The sequence below is a fragment of the Carcharhinus amblyrhynchos genome, chromosome 9 (assembly GCF_965287045.1).
Source record: "Carcharhinus amblyrhynchos chromosome 9, sCarAmb.v2.hapA, whole genome shotgun sequence".
NCBI classification, from domain to species: Eukaryota; Metazoa; Chordata; class Chondrichthyes; order Carcharhiniformes; family Carcharhinidae; genus Carcharhinus; species Carcharhinus amblyrhynchos.
This window is the reverse complement of record NC_137332.1, coordinates 92,905,921-92,922,632: the sequence shown is the minus strand read 5'-3', so window position 1 is coordinate 92,922,632 and position 16,712 is coordinate 92,905,921. Positions and strand designations below refer to the sequence as shown.

The 16,712-nt window shown below is 43.1% G+C and overlaps 1 protein-coding gene across 1 annotated transcript in view; it reads right to left on the bottom strand.

Annotated features, from left to right (window-relative positions):
- Positions 1–14,154, bottom strand: part of LOC145348621 (uncharacterized) — a 68,835-nt gene extending 54,681 nt beyond the window's left edge. The window contains exons 1-5 of the mRNA XM_080196792.1: positions 14,028–14,154; positions 11,567–13,062; positions 8,995–9,151; positions 8,101–8,904; positions 88–307 (exon numbers count right to left, since the gene is read on the bottom strand). Coding sequence (XP_080052918.1) covers positions 88–307; positions 8,101–8,904; positions 8,995–9,151; positions 11,567–12,598 — 2,213 coding nt within the window. The 5' untranslated portion in view covers positions 12,599–13,062; positions 14,028–14,154. The remainder of the gene's footprint in view (positions 1–87; positions 308–8,100; positions 8,905–8,994; positions 9,152–11,566; positions 13,063–14,027) is intronic.
- Positions 14,155–16,712: the final 2,558 nt, after the last annotated feature.

Sequence of the window (16,712 nt, the reverse complement as noted above, 5' to 3'; positions counted from 1 at the left end):
CTCAATATCCAACACACAGCTCCAATCAAACAGCTCAGCGCTCTGATTGACGGGTCTGTCAGCCAATCGGAAGATAGGTTACTTTACAATCCTGCCCACAGCCGCCGGTTCAGTCTCTCTCGCGTCTGGTTTCGCGCAAACGCTGTGAGGACACATTGATCAATGTGTCCCCGGGCCTGCGCAGTGAGGAGCGGCAATGAGCGCCAGCCCGCGGTGCCTGATGGGAGTTGTAGTTCTGCCGCGTGCAGCGGCTGTTGGCTGCCAGCGTTCGGGAGTTGGAATGTGAGGAAGCGCGAGCCCCGAGCGGCTGAACCGAATTGAAAAGCAGAGACTGACCCTTGGTAGGAACCAGAGCGATGGCGGTGGGAAGATTCACCATTGCAGGAGAACTGAAGAGGGTAAAGTCACACAGCTCCCATTGACTAGACAACACAGGAGAGTTGCAGGAGGATAGTGTGGTTGGCCATGTCAAAGGTTGTAGAGAGGTTGCTTCCTCTCTCCCAATAGATGTTTCCTGACCTGAGCATTTCCGGCATTTTCTGAGTCTCTGTCAGACTTCCAGCATTCGCAGCATTTTGTCCTAATGCATTCCAAGATCTATCTGTGTGCACTTTAGGGAAGTGTAGACTATGGGCTGATTTGATAGAGCTTTGAAAATAACAACAGTTTATCTTCATGACTTAATGTAGACAAATTATTTCATTGACGAGATTAGGGAGGACCAAAGGTCATACTTACAAGTTGTGCAAGGGCAGAACTACAGATTCACCGATCATGAGAAGTGTCAAGACAGTTCAACAATGATATTTTATATATTTTTTTTAAAAAATCACACAATAACACTGAGGTCCATTTCTGGAGGAATACGATTGAAACTTGTCGAGAACCTTGTTCAGACCACACTTGGGGAGCTGTGCACAATTCAGATCAACATATTGAAAAAGGACAAAAAGATACTAGAGAAGGTGCAAAAAAATTTGGTAAGGATGACATTGAGAATTGAGAAGTAATAACTTAGGAAAGACTGAACAGGCTAGCACTCTTTTCCCTAGGAAATGAAGGCTGGGTGGGGGGGGGCACATAATCGAAAATTTTAAAATGATGAATTGTAAAATGAAGAATTTGGGGTAAGTGGAGAGAGGATGTACCCACTTGTATGGGTACAAATAGGGGAACACAGTAAAAAGTCTGACAACACCAGGTTTTAGTCCAACCTATTTATTTGATAATGTACTCGCAAGCTTTCGGGTTAGCCCCTTTGTCAGGTGAATGGAGAGTTCTGGCCTCAGACAGAGCATATAAAGCACAGACAGCTTAGAGATTACTGATTAGAATGCGAATCCTTACACCTGACCTAAACTGTGATCAGTGCTCCTTCCACTCACATTATCAGCCACTTCAGGTCTTGAACAGCAGGTTAGGTGTAAGGATTCGCATTCTAATCAGTAATCTCTAAACTGTCTGTGCTTTATATGCTCTGTCTGAGGCCAGAACTCTCCATTCACCTGACGAAAGGGCTAATCCGAAAGCTTGCGAGTATATTATCAAATAAATAGGTTGGACTAAAACCTGGTGTTGTCAGACTTTTTACTGTGTTTACGCCAGTCCAACGCCGGCATACCCACATTACAAATAGGGGGCCAGAAAGTTAAAATGGTCAGTTATAAATCCATTGAGGAATTCAAGAGAAACTTCTTCCTCATGAGAATGATTAGAATGTGGAACCTGCTCCCACAGGGAATGGTTGAGGTAAATAGTTTTGGTGTATTTGATGGGAAGCCAGGTACAGTGCCCAGGTTCCATTCAGCGTTGTAACTGTCTTTGTGGTGTTTGCATGTTCTACCTGTGTCTGTGTGGGTTTCATCAGGGTGCTCCAATTTCTCCCACAGTCCAACTATTAGGTGGATTGACCATGCTAAATTGCCCCTTAGCGTCCCAAGATGTGTAGGTTAGACGTATTAGATAGATGTAGGGTTACAGGATTGGGTGGGGGAGAGGACCTCGGTAAGATACTCTGTCAGAGTATCAGTCTTGATGGGCTGAAAGATCTCCTTTAGCACTGTAGGGATTCTATTCTATAAGTTTATGAGGGAGATTGGAATAGAAAGATCTGCTGATAGGGTGAGATTAAATTTGGAGGGACAAAGCACATATAGCAAAAGTACTGGGCCAAACGGTGCTGATGGGGTGAGATAAAAGGTTGTTTTGCTAACATAGTTTTAGTGTTTTATTCCATTACCCCACTGCCACTGGCAGTTTAGGCAGCAGCCAGGGACAAAGATAGTGCAGCTCAAATAATTACAGTTATATTTCAAGCAACATTGTTTAATTCCTAATTGAATTCGAGAGGGGAGTCAGGTATTTGTTTATCAGAAATGGGATTTTGTGAATGTGTGAGAGAGAGATTGTTCAGCACGAAAGATTTATATTGATTCAAACTGTGAAAATGCCTCTTGAAACACCAAGTTTCTGACTTGTACCCTGACTATAACTTCAATATGACAAGAATTGTGGCAGAATCATTGACATATTGACCTTTCATTGCTGCTTCTTTCAGTCTAATGTGTTGTACAGTAACTCTCACTCCACTCAGTCTATTGATCTCCAGCAGTTTCAGTATCTATTACTCAGAATAGTCCTGTAAAAATTTCACTTCTTCCTTCAGATTGTTTACAAATCAAACCAATCCCAGATGCTGTAATTCAGACTTTCTTTGTGGCATTTTGTTTTGACTGCGAGCAACAAAAGTGCAGTTTGCAGAAGTGGAGGATGATTCCTGTGAAATGGAACTTGCCCCCTCAATAAGTGCTTAGCTACTTCTCCTCCTGCACCTAGTAGTGTTCCCAAAGTAAGAGTTTTCCTGGAATAGGTCACTCCCCTGTCACCCAAGGCTTATAGCTGGAGGAGTACCACTCCACACAAAGCATGGCTGACCAGGAGTCTTTCCCACTCATACTGCCAGCTATTCAGTTGTCACTCAACCTGTTTTGGCCGCATTATGAATGCCCCTTCCTTGGCCATGAACTCCTGAGGTGGATCTTGAATCCAGAGCTTCTGCCTCAGAGGCAGCAGTGCACCACAAGATCACTTCAATCGGTGCTTCGTAGGTTGGACCTATCATTAATGACTTCACAATGCCTCCAAGACCATGTACGTGAGCTGCCTCTTTCTTGTCTCATTTTAAAAGCAGTGAATGTCACACCATCAATCCATGACAAATTAAAGCAATATATTTATTAATATGTAAGATTTTAGACAGAAGCAGAAAACCACTGCCAGAAACTAATAGTACTAAACATAGAAAATAGGTGCAGAAGTAAGCCATTCGGCCCTTCGAGTCTCCACCATCATTCAATATGGTCATGGCTGATCATGCACTTTCAGCATCCCACTCCTGTTTTCTCTCCATACCCCTTGATCCCTTTAGCTGCAGGGGCCACATTCCAGCTCCCTCTTTAACATATCAAATGGACTGACCCCCAACAGCTTTCTGTGGTAGAGAATTCCACAGGTTCACAACCCTGAGTGAAGAAGTTCTTCCTCATCTCGGTCCTGAATGGTGTACCCATTATTCTTAGGCTCTGACCCCTAGTTCTGCACTTCTCAACACCATGAAGATTCTTCCTGCGTCTAACCTGCCCTGTCCCATCTGGATTTTATATGTTTCAATGAGATCCCCTCTCATTCTTCTAAACTCTAGTGAATACAGTGGCACAATGGTTAGCATTGCTGCCTCACAGGTTCAATTTCGACCTCAGGTCACTGTTTGTGTGTGGAATTTGCACTTCCTGTTCTGCATGGGTGTCCTCCAGGTGCTCCAGTTTCCTCTCACAGTCCAAAGATGTTTGGGATAGGTCGATTGTCCATGGTAAATTGACCTTTAGTGTCAAAGGGATTAGCAGGGTAAATGTGTGGGGTTATGGAAATAGGATCTGGGTGGGATTGTGGTTGGTGCAGACTCGATGGGGCTGAATGGCCTTCCTCTGTATTGTAGTGATTCTATGAAACAAGCCCAGTCGATCCAGTCTCTTTTCATATGTCAGTCCTGCCGTTCCAGGAATCAGTCTGGTGAACCTTCGCTGGACTCCCTCAGTAGCAAGAATGTATTCCTTCAGACGAGGAGATCAAACTGCACACAGTATTCAAGGTGTGGCCTCACCAAAGCCCTGTATAACTGCAGCAAGACATCCTTACTCCTATACTCAAATCCTCTTGTTATGAAGGTCAGCATGCCATCAGCTTTTTCACCGTTTGCTGTAACTGCATACCAATCCTCAGTCACTCTTCCACTATGACACCCAGGTCACATTGCACTTCCCCTTTTCCTAAACTGCCACATTCAGATAATCTTCCTCCCTGTTTTTGCCACCAAAGTGGATAGCTCACATTTATACACATTATATTGCATTTGCTACTCAGCCAGCCTGTCCAAGTCACCCTGCAGCCTCTTAGCAATCTCTTCAGAGCACACACTGCCACCCAGCTTAGTGTCATCCGCAAATTTGGAGATATTACATTCAATTCCTTCATCCAAATCATTAATGTATATTGTGAATAGCTGGGGTCCCAGCACTGAACCCTGCAGTACCCTACTAGTCACTGCCTGCCATGTTTATTCCCATTCTCTGCTTTCTGTCTGCTAACCAGTTCTCTATCCACCTCAATAAATTTCCCCAATATCATGAGCTTTAATTTTGCTTATTAATATCTTGTGTGGGACCTTGTCAAAAGCCTTTTGAAAGTCCAGATACACAACATTCACTGGTTCCACCTTGTCCACTCTACTGGTCATGTCCTCAAAAAAATTCCAGAAGATTTGACAAGCATGATTTCTCTTTGGTGAATCCATGCTGACAGACAGATCCTGTCACCACTTTCCAAATGCTTAGCTATTACATCCTTGATAATTGACACCAGCATTTTCCCCACCATCGATGTCAGGCTAACTGGTCTATAATTCCCTGTTTATTCTCTCCTTTTTTAAAACTGTGGTTACATTATCTACTTCCAATCCACTGAGAACTCTTCCAGAGTCTATAGAATGCTGAAAAATGATCATAATGTGTCCATTATTTCTAGGGCCACTTCCTTGAGTACTCTGGGATGCAGAGCAAGAGGCCCTGGGAAACTTATTGACTTTTAATCCCAGCAATTTCCCCAACACAATTTCTTGACTAATAAGGATTTTCTTCAATTCCTTCTTCATGCTAGACTCTCCGTCGTCTAGTATTTTTTAAAACTTGTTCGTGGGATGTGGGTGGCGCTGCCTGGGCAGCATTTATTGTCCATCCCTAATTGCCCTTGAACTGAATGGCTTGTTAGGCCATTTCAGAGGACCTTTAAGTGTCAACCACATTGTTGAGGGTCTGGAGTGACATATAGCCCAGACCGGGTAAGGATGGCAGAGCTCCTTTCCTAAAGGACATTAGTGAACATTTCTGGAAGGTTATTTGTGTCCTCCTTAGTGAAGACAGATCCAAAGTATTTGTTCGCTGGTCTGCCATCTCTTAATTGCTCATTATGAATTCACCTGATCTAACAGTAAGGGACCTACATTTGTCTTCACCAGTCTTTTTCTCTTCACATACCTATAGAAGATTTTGTAATCAGTTTTTATATTTCCTGCAAGCCTACTCTCATACTATATTTTTCCCTTCCAAATTAAACCTTTGATCTCCTCTGCTGGATTTTAACTTTCTCACTGTCTTCAAGTTCGCTGCTTTTTCTTGCCAATTTATATGCCTCCTCTTTGGTTTTAACACAGTATTTATAAAACAGAATCTGGAAGGTGATGTATGTGCATGGTGATATAATTGACATGTGTGCATGGGGTATTGGCAGGCTGGACAGCGTGGAGTGACATAATTGGATTTCTGCTCATTTGCAGATCTGTGGTGTGAGTGGATGGGTATCAGTAACCATCTTGTATTGGCAAGAAATACGGTGTGAGAAAATAGGTAGGGAGAGCATAAGCAAAATAAAAAGCAGATGGGCCAAAAGGATTGTTTCTGTGCCTTAAAAACTAGAATCAAAACAAAAATGCTGAAAATATTCAGTAGGTCAGGTAATAGCCCACCCTCTCTCTCACCACTTGACATCCCTGTCTCTATTGCCGCCTATGCCACCCCTACATATCATCCCTGCTGAGATCTCACAATCTAATGTCCTTTATTATTTCCTTAGAGTTGGCCACTTTTGATTCAATCTTTGACTGACTGTCACCTCCCAAGTAAGAGAAACTCCCCGAGTCACGGTATTTCTCCGCATGTCCCAGAGCAACAGTCACTTCCCAAGCACTGATTCATTCTCCTCTCTGCTTCTCCCTCCCATTGCTCCCTCTCTTCTGTGCATGTGTTGATACCACCACTGCATATCATCACTGCCTTGGATGTGATGGATCTTCTGATCTGCTGTCAATCATATCTGAAGCTGAACACCCCACACCAATGTCAGTTTGAAAGCCTCCAAGGATGAAGAATTCTATTCCCAAACTAGAAATCTCTGTCAAACTTTTACCAGGGAAGGAGCAGTTTGTTAGAAATGGTACCCTGTCATATCCACACTTATTCAGGCATGAATATTCAGTGAGTGATGGATCAAGATTCCTATGAATTACATCCCATAATATCCACACTAATGCTCAGGCAGTCTGACTATCCTGTGGGGAATCAAGTGTGGAAATGTCCCTTATACTGATTGGGAAGATCCAGCTGAGAGACCTGTTTACTCGGTGCTTAGTGCTGAGCTGTTTGACTAGATAAAACCCAACCCGGGAGAAAGGGCCTGGAAGTTGGGGTATTCGTTCCAGGGTTGAGGAGAACCCTGGGAATAAGGCCTGTCATGAATGTAGATCCAATACAGGGTGAAGAGACAGACTGGGTGGAAGGCCTGTCTCGGAGCACTATATCGATGTTTAAAAAAGAGAAACATAAAAAAGCTATCACCCGTCACACAGTCCCCACATCCCACCAATGCCCCAATCCCTCTGCCGCATGGCCCCTCGTACCCTCTGTTTTCCTATGCATCCTGACCGTGACTACCCCCTCCATGCCAATTTATGCATCAAATTATTCCCTTAGCTCCTCATACTTTCCATGCCAACCTTTGTCCCCTACCCAGTCCACATGGCCCTTTATATCATCTATGCCAAATTTTTGCTAATTCAACTGACCCTAGCCCCCCACCTATTGCCCTTACACCACCTGTACCAGCTCACCCAGTATCCACAATGGCCAGTCCTCAAGATCCATGCTGAGGTTAAATAAAATGAATTTACAAGTGTCTGCAACGTACTTTATTTATTAAACCAGTAAAAAAAACTAATTACTGCATTTATATTCCTTTTAACAAACATATCATTCAATTGCATAATCCTGTCTATAAAAAAAATTGAGGTTTACAGTCCCACTTCGTGTCCATAACCACATGTAGCTGTCAATCAAAATGATATGGCATGCACCCTACTGTGATAATGGATGTTATGAAATGTGTCATGCAACATTAATCCAGTCAATCCCTGAGATTTATGTCAACAGACAGAGCAAACAGGTAATAATTTTCAACACTGCAGTTAAAGGCAGGAGGTTTAAATGCCTGGATAGCTTGACAGTTCATCATGACACTTGTGACAATTGTTTTCAACAGTTCCTTGCACTCTCAGTTCCAATGCGTTTATCTACTTTTCATTCATATTCATTTCTACTTTTAGTAATCTCAAAGGGGAGCTTACCTCCCACAAAGATATCTGGGGAACATATCCTCTACAAAATGATACACTAGCTGTCCAAACAAATCTGGGGAGTTCAGACCTTCTCCTACTGGACCTAATCTGCACAAGCTGGGTTTCAGATACCTCTCACCCAAAACTACACAAGTGGAAACAGCAGATGATTTCTATGTGCGTGCAAATCCGATCCTGCCCCTTCCTAATTCCACAAAAATGGAGGTGGTATGATTGTGGCGAGCAAGGCAGGATTCGGCTTATTGTACCATAATCCTCCTGATAGAGAGGCTCTCCAACATGACAAAAATTCTTCAGGATGGCGCAATAATGGGTTTGAGGAAGTAGTGTTGAACGGAAGGACTCTTAATTCCTTCTGTGTCTCCCCCATTCCCGTAATGTGACCTCTCCTGTGTCAAAGGCATGTCCAGTAGATGTTTCTGCACTGGGCTGCAGCTGGCCAGGAGATGCTGGTGCTACAATCTGAGACAAAATCTGCCTCATTTCATTCAAAGTTTCATTGCTTCTTTGTAGAATCTGACAAAGAATCTCATTCTGCTGCTGAAGAACCTTGTTGTTTCTTTGTAGATACTGGTTTTGAATCTCGTTCTGCTGTCTCAGAACCTCATTCTGCTGCTGAAGAATCTCATTGTTTCTTTGTAGATGATGCTGAAGAATTTCATTGTTTCTTTGCAGATTCTGGTTAACATCTGTCTTAAATTCAGTCAAAGTTTGCTGTAGCAAATTACAAGTGGACTGATAACTCTCCGCACTTTGAACATGTTCTTGACGTAAGCGGTGAAGCGGTTTCAGATCATCTTCTTTCTCTTCACCACCAGCATGGACCTGATGTCGTGGACTCGGCAGAGCTCCTGCGCCCAAAGCCACAGGTTCCTCACCTCCAGTAGGTCCTGAGCGCCCTCCCTCCACCACAGCAGTCAGGTCATCACAGGCCTCCTCCTTCACACAAACCACAATATTTAACTTTGACTCATCAACACCACACTCCAAATCAGACATCTTACCCTCCTGACTCTCCTCTCCTTCCTCCAATGCAGTTGCCATGCCACATTGCTGCGAGGTGTACACGTCTGTCCCTTCCTTATCGGCCCTTTCAAGAATCTTGGATGTTGCTGCCAACTCTCCTCCATCACTGTTTGATGTGTCCATGGACACCTGTGTATCTGTCAGAGGAAGAAAATCACAATTATTATCTTTTGTCAAATAAATTAACTCGTCTCCTGATGGTTTAAACACTCAGTTGCTGACATCACCTTCGTTCATCCCCATATCTGATCGGCCATTGGTTATCGTGGGGTTGGACGGGCTAAACAGCTTCCTCGTGAAATCCTGCTGTTCCGGCAGCTCCTTGCTGTTCGGAACCCATCCTTCAGTGAACAAGCGCTCCTGGGTGTTATGGGCCTGCTTTACCTAAAGGAAGAAATGAAAATGAAAAATAAATCGTGGTCCAGACTTTGCTGTGCTGTCCTATGACACATTTTCTGAGTGCTAGAAACAGCTTTCAGCCTTCAGAATCTCCAAGAAAGAGACTTATACCCTGGCAGATTCTACTCTCCAACTTCCGAGAGGGGAAAAGAAAAGTACTCCTCTCTCTCAACTCAAAAGCAGTATCTAAGCTTGAATATTCTGTGTAAGCATAGTTGTACAGTCACTTGACCATATCTGTCAATTATCCAAATTAAACCTCACTCTGAAAAGTCTCAGGGGAACCAAGAACAGCATTAGTTCAGATTAAGCAGTTGTGCTCCTGCAGCAACAATAGTACAGGATGCTGATTGTAGACGGAATGGCTCCGATAAAATGGAAGGGATTGCTAGAAACATCCTGCACAGAAACATGTCAAATACATTTGTCAAAGGCACAGTATTATTTAACAATACACTTTAACTATATCAAAAGTGAATTAGCATAGCTTTTACCAATTGAAATATATAACCATGACAAGGTATAATTCTTAACTGCTAGCTATCTCTATTAGTTTCAATTTAAACAATGTTCCTCATAGATGTAAACTCCACTTCAGAATCAATTAGCAAAAACACACAGCCTTACATGAGTTGCCAGTCCTCAAGCCTTTCAACACTTCTGGACAGAGATACAGGGAGAGAGCTGTCTTCTGATTCTCAGACAGCAGCTCCAGAGAAAGACCTGTCTTCAAACAACAGAACTCCAAAGAGAAAGAGAGGAAAAACACCCTTTACCTTTTGCAGACCTCTGGAGAAGGAGCTGCTGTTCCTTTCAAATTCAAGCAGAAACTGCCTGCTTTTCTCTCTGTAAGTCTAGCTCCACACACTCTCGTGACTCTCTCTTATAAACCTAATCAAACCCTACTTAAACACCAAGTGAAAACCCTGATCACAGAAAATTGCATCAACTCAGATTAAAACACACACCTCAGTAACTAGGAGCAAATATCCTTCTGCATGCTCAGCATTTGGGTTGCCAGGTGCAAACAAATTGCCGCCATTGAAACAGTTGAATCTTAATATCTATTTCACAAGAAACTTGGCACAAATACATTTCTTAAAGGCACAGTATCGTCACACCAAATTGACAAATATCACCAAAAGATATCAATATACAAAGAAGCTCCTGCTTATGCATATGTTTCCTTATGATGGACAGGACAGCAAATCTGAATGCTAAATATATATGTTAAATTTTGAAATTTTAAGTCTTGGTTTTTGAGAATAGAGAAATAATACAAATTTTTAAAACTAATTTTATAAGATGTTGTAAAATGCAGTTGTCTTGGAGATGGTTCTGACTTTGTCATAAGATTGGTCTCGAATCAGAAATCCCCCTGGATGCAGGCTGAAAGCTGTTTCCAGCACTCGGAAAATGTGTTACAAGACAGGAAAGTCTGGACCATGATTTATTTTTCAGATCTGAAGGATCTGAGAGTTGCTGTTTTGGAAGCTACAGAGAGGTATCCCTTTCTGTCTCTACACTCTGGAAGCTGGGAACTGCAACAGACTAGGTTTACTTCTCTGAAGTTTTGCTGTTTTGAGGATATATCCTTGTCTGAAAACTGATCTTTGGATCTCTGTCCAGAAGTATTAAAAACCTGGAAATCTTTCATGACGCGAGCATCTTTGGTTTCTGTGCTAACTGGCTCTACAGAAAGTATTTGCTTATGGGGTATTGCTTTAAATTGGAAGAACAGAGATAGCTAGCTGTTAAGGATTAGTATTTTCATAGGTAAAGGTTATGTTAATCATATTTGTTATATTTGAATTGTGTTTTTAAATAAAATGTGTTTTTATAAAAATTTCCAAGTGGATCACTTGAATCATACCTGGTGTGAAGCACCTTATGCTCACCCTAATGCCAAAATCAAATGCAAAATTTGGGGTCTAGGCTAACTGCATAACATACTTTGGAGTTCATAAACTGGTCCCTAATATGGATCAAAGGTTAAATTGACCTTTGAGAAACCATTGGACTGATGGTGGGAGAGGTTGGAGACAGACAGTGGTTTGGAAGGACAGCTCTCCTCTGTGAGCACTGGAGGCTAAACAACACAGAAAACTCTCAGTGTAAAGGAAGCAGGTGAGCCACTGTGTGAATGCGCTGGTGTCTCTGGAGATCTGATAATGGTGAGAATGATTTGTCGCACACCTCGCATATGAACGGTTTCTCACCAGTGTACAGAGGGCTGATTAGTCTGAGAATGATTTGTTACATACCATACATGTGAATGGTTTGTCTCCTGTATGAACGTGTTGTTGTCTGCAGAGGGAAGGTAACTCGGGGATTGATTTATCACATACAATGACAGTGTATGTAAGAAGCCAATGAGTCCAAGGATAATTTGTCACATACCTTAAATGGTAAGGGTTTCTCCCCTGTGTGAACGCGCTGGTGCCTGTGAAGGTTCAATGGCCGTGAGAATGATTTGTTACACACCTCGCATGTGAAGGGTTTCTCTCCTGTGTGAATCCTCTGGTGTGATAGAAGGTGGGAGGATTGGTAAAAAGCTTTCTTACAAAAATCACATTTGAAGGGTTTCTCCCCTGTATGAACGCGTTGATGCTGAAGAAGGGTCGATGACTTTGAGAATGATTTGTCACACACCTCACACGTGAAGGGTTTCTCCCCTGTGTGAACGCGTCGGTGATGACGGAGGGTTGATGACTTTGAAAATGACTTATCACACATTTTGCACGTGAAGGGTTTCTCCCCTGTGTGAAGATGTTTGTGTTCACTGAGGCTTGATGAGCGTGTGAATGATTTGTCACACACCTCACATGTGAAGGGTTTCTCACCTGTGTGAACACGCTGGTGTATGTGAAGGTACGATGACCGTGAGAATGATTTGTCACACACTTTGCACGTTAAGGGTTTCTCCACTGTGTGAGTGTGTTGGTTTTTACGGTAGCCTATTGACCAGGAGAATGATCTGTTACGCACCTCGCATGCAGGTTTCTCTCCTGTGTGATTCCTCTGGTGTGACAGAAGATTGGAAGATTGGTTGAAAGCTTTCTGACAAAAATCACATTTGAAGGGTTTCTCCCCTGTGTGAATGCGTTGGTGCTGACGGAGAGTCGATGACTTTGAGAATGATTTATCACACACCTCGCACGTGAAGGGTTTCTCCCCTGTGTGAAGACGTTTGTGTTCACTCAGGCTTGATGACCGTGTGAATGATTTGTTACACACCTCACACGTAAAGGGTTTCTCGCCTGTGTGAATGAGTTGGTGTCGTTGGAGGATCGATGATTGTGAGAAGGATTTCTCACAAAAATCACACCTGAATGGTTTTTCCCCTGTGTGAATCATCTGGTGCCTCAGAAGCTTTGCAGAATTCACAAAAGCTTTATCACAAACATCACACCTGTATCGTTTCCATTCCATGTGGCTGCCCTTGTGGTAACAGAATTTGTAACAAATGCTCCTTAGAAGATCTTATGAACCTGTGAGTCCTCCTTACATACCACACACTTGAACAGCCTCTCACCTGTAGGAATAAGTCAGTGTTTGTGAGGCTCGATGAATGACTTAAATCCACACCACACTTGGAGTTCACTTCTTCCCAGCCTCACTGTGACTGATCATCCACAGGTGAACCTTAAGAAAAGTTGGTTCTGATGGATGGTACCACACCACTGACCAGTTTCAGGTCTGACGACACGTCAAAGCTCCCTGAGCGGGCCAATTTCCAGATGATGGTTTCACTGTCCAACCTTCTCTGTGTTGAGCAATGCTGTGAGGGTCTGGATGTCTTGCACATTTGTGCAATTGTTCCTTGTGTAATAGTCAGGATCTATCTGCAGTGTCTATTCTTTCTATATTCTCTGGTTTAGTACAGTGCAATTCTTCTGTAAAACAGTAAAAAAAAAACATGATTTTCTACAACTCCCTCTCTGCGTTTGCTGAAGGGACTGACTGCTTAGTTAAAGACTGTTCCACAGTGAGTGCCAATCTTATTCCCCTACGTGGGGATCAGATTTCCTCACTTGTCTGTCACAAACCTTCTGCTTCCAGCAAAGACACTGGATAATGACCAGGAGCAGACAATGTGGTTATTTTCTTCCCTCTGCCCAGATCCCATCATCCCAGTTGCCATAAGGCCAATAGAAAAGATAATCGGTGGTGAGTAAAATGGGCTATCAGTTCACTGGTGAAGATCAGCTTTACCTTTAGAGTATGTGTTTAAAATAAAAAAAACACTCAGGGGAAATGTTAATTCAATGTTGATTTTGAAATATCTGTCCTTGTTTTCCCAAATTATTTGAAAAAAAACACACTGGGCAGGAAGTGCTGAAAGCAAGGGAAAATATTGCTTCAGTGTAGCTGACTGAAGGATTCTGGTTTATCCTGGGAAATTAGATGTACTGCACAAATACAGCCTGCACGTCCCAAATTCAGCTATCAGATACAGCACTGGGCAAAACTATCAAATGCAAGTTCAGGCTTTTGGGAAAGGCCGAAACCTTCAGGTAAAATCTTTAAAGAAGATATTAAAAGACATTTCAATAAACGTGTCCCTGCCCCTCCCAGATAATTATACCTCATTCTCTACATTCAGTAATGACCCATCAACAAAACTCAGCCTGTAAATCAGAAGGGAAATACTTCCAATGAACACACTCAATATCCAACACACAGCTCCAATCAAACAGCTCAGCACAAAGCACCGAGTAAACAGGTCTCTCAGCTGGATCTTCTCACACAGCATAAGGAGCATTTTCACACCTGATTCCCCACAGGATAGTCAGACTGCCTGAACATTAGTGTGGATATGATGCAATGTAATTATTATAAATTCTGCTCCTTCACTCACCATCTCCTGACTTGGTTTTCAGTCCCTACAGGAAGTGAAGCAGCTGTGAAAGAGGAAGAGGAGAGAATGGGCAGAGTGGGTGGGCTCTCTGATTGACGTCTCTCACAGCCAATCACAATATTTCTGGAGTAACAGGAGTTTCCTGAAGTTTGGGAAACTGACCAGGGAAACGGAGGAGACTTTGAGCAGCAGATCAGGTGGGATTTAAACTTGTCATTGTCCCATCTGAATAAAACCTCACTTATTACAGCTGCGGTAAATGTTTGACAGATTTCTAGTGTGGGAATAACATTCTTCATCCTCAGAGCCTTTCAAATTGACGTCATCAGTGTGGGATGTGTAGCCTCGGATGTGTTTGACAGCAGCTTGGAAGAGGAAGATCCACAGTATCCAAGGCAGTGATGATGTGCAGTGGTGGGACTAGCACCTGGACAGTGGCGAGGGACGCAGGTGGAGTGGAGAGACACGGACATAGGAGATTTTGAGGTGGTTTGGGGAGAGACATGGATACAGAAGAGAAAGGGGTAAGCAGGGTGGAACTGAAAAGATAATGGGTGAGGAGTTTAAGTTTGGCATGTGTTTTGATGATCACGGATCATCGATAAATCTACCCGTGGGTTTTGTGGAGTACAAGCTGCCTTATTGAGTGAGCAGAACCTCATCCAATGGAAAGCAGCTGGCGGTGGTTTTTAGGCCTGTACATTTACTCGGACTGCTTTATAGGTTCTGAGGCGAACACTACCAGACCGTAAGCTGCAGGAGTGGCCTTTTCCTTTGATGCACAATAAAGGGTATTAGTGATGGGAAACTGCCATTTGGCTGAATTACTGCAGTAGTGATGAGGAAAAAAGTTGTTTTTGTTCTGCATCTTTCCCTCCAGACAATCTCCAAATGTCAAGATTTTCTCCAGTAAGAAAGTTCCATTATGCCTGTTCTTGAGGAAACTTGAGCTCGAGGAGACCATGGGAAGACGGGGCCCAATACACTAAGCACATACGCTACGTCTATGCTGACAACCTTGAAGGAGATGAAAAGCAAAAAATGATATTGCTAACAGCATGCGGATCCCTGACTTTCATTATAAGAAATCTGACCAATTAGATGCCCTGATTCAAAAAATTTTAATAAACTGGTAGATCTTGTAAAAAAAACCTTCTACTACTAGGTAAATAAATCCCCGAGACTTGATGAACTGTCTGTATAAGCTGTGTATGTTTATTGATGTCTTTTTTTTACATCCACAGGTGATTCGGTCTGCCTTGTTGGCCGACAAGGGACATACACGTGGTGGGTTGTGCAAGGACTGCTCTTGGATGTTGCTTCGAGAGCTGCCTAGTGCTTCACATCGTTAGTGTATGCTTAAACTGGACCAACTGACGGGCAACACGACAGCTCAGTGACTATCCCTGTTTGCTGTGCAGATACATGGACCTGGGTCGGATCTCCGACTTGGGTCGGTGTCTGTGGGAGTTTGCACATTCTCCCCGTGCTTGCGTGGGTTTTCCCCAGGTGCTCCAGTTTCCTCCCACACCCCAAAAACGTGCTTCTAGGCTGACTGGTGTTAACAAATTGTCCCTAAATTAGACCTCCCCAAATCTGGCGTAGAGAAAAGTTTTATGTAGAAGAAGGTAGCTGAGGCATTCACTGAATGTTATAATGGTGGCGTGGGCTTGTTGGGCCAAAGGGCCTGTTTCCTGTGCTGTGTTGTTCTTTAAACGCCTGTAGATCCTGTCTCTCAAAATACCCACTACGGATGTCAGGCTCACTGGTCTGTAGTTCCCAGGCTTTTCCCTGCAGCCTTTCTTAAAGAAAGTCACAACATTTGCCACCCTCCAATCTTCAAGTATCTCACCTGTGACTATCAGCGATTGAAATATCTCTGCTAGGGGACCTGCAATTTCCTCCCTAGCCATCCACAGTGTCCTGGGATAACTGAAAAGATAATGGGTGAGGAGTTTAAGTTTGGCATGTGTTATGATAATCACGGATCATCAATAAATCTACTCATGGGTTTTGTGGAGGACGAGCTGCCTTATTGAGCAAGACGTTTGATAAAGTACCACATGGTAGGTTGTTGCATAAGGTTAAATCTCAAGGGATCTAGGGTGAGGTAGCTAAATGTATACAAAATTAGATTGATGACAGAAGAGAGATAGTGGTTGTAGAGGATTGCTTTTCAAACTGGAGGCTGTGACCAGCAGTGTGCCTCAGGGATCCACTGTTATTTATCATTTATGTCAATGATTTAGATGAGAATTTAGTAGGCATGGTTAGTAAGTTTGCAGATGGCACCAAGATTGGTGGCATAGTGGACAGTGAAGAAGGTTATCTAGGGTGGCAATGGGATCTTGATCAACTGGACCAGTGGGCTGATGAATGGCAGATGGAATTTTATTAAGATAAATGCAAGGTGATGCATTTTGGTCAATCGAACCAAGGCAGGACTTACTCAGTTAATGGTAGGTTTTGGTTATAGAACAAAGGGATCTAGGGGTACAGGTGCATAGCTCCTTGAAAGTGGAGTCACAGGTGGACAGAGGTGAAGAAGGCATTCGGCATGCTTTGTTTCATTAGTCAGAACACTGAATACAGGAGTTGGGTTGCCTTGTTGAAGTTGTACAAGACATTGGTATGGCCACACTTGGAATGCTGTGTACAGTTCTGGTCACCCTATTATAGAAAGGA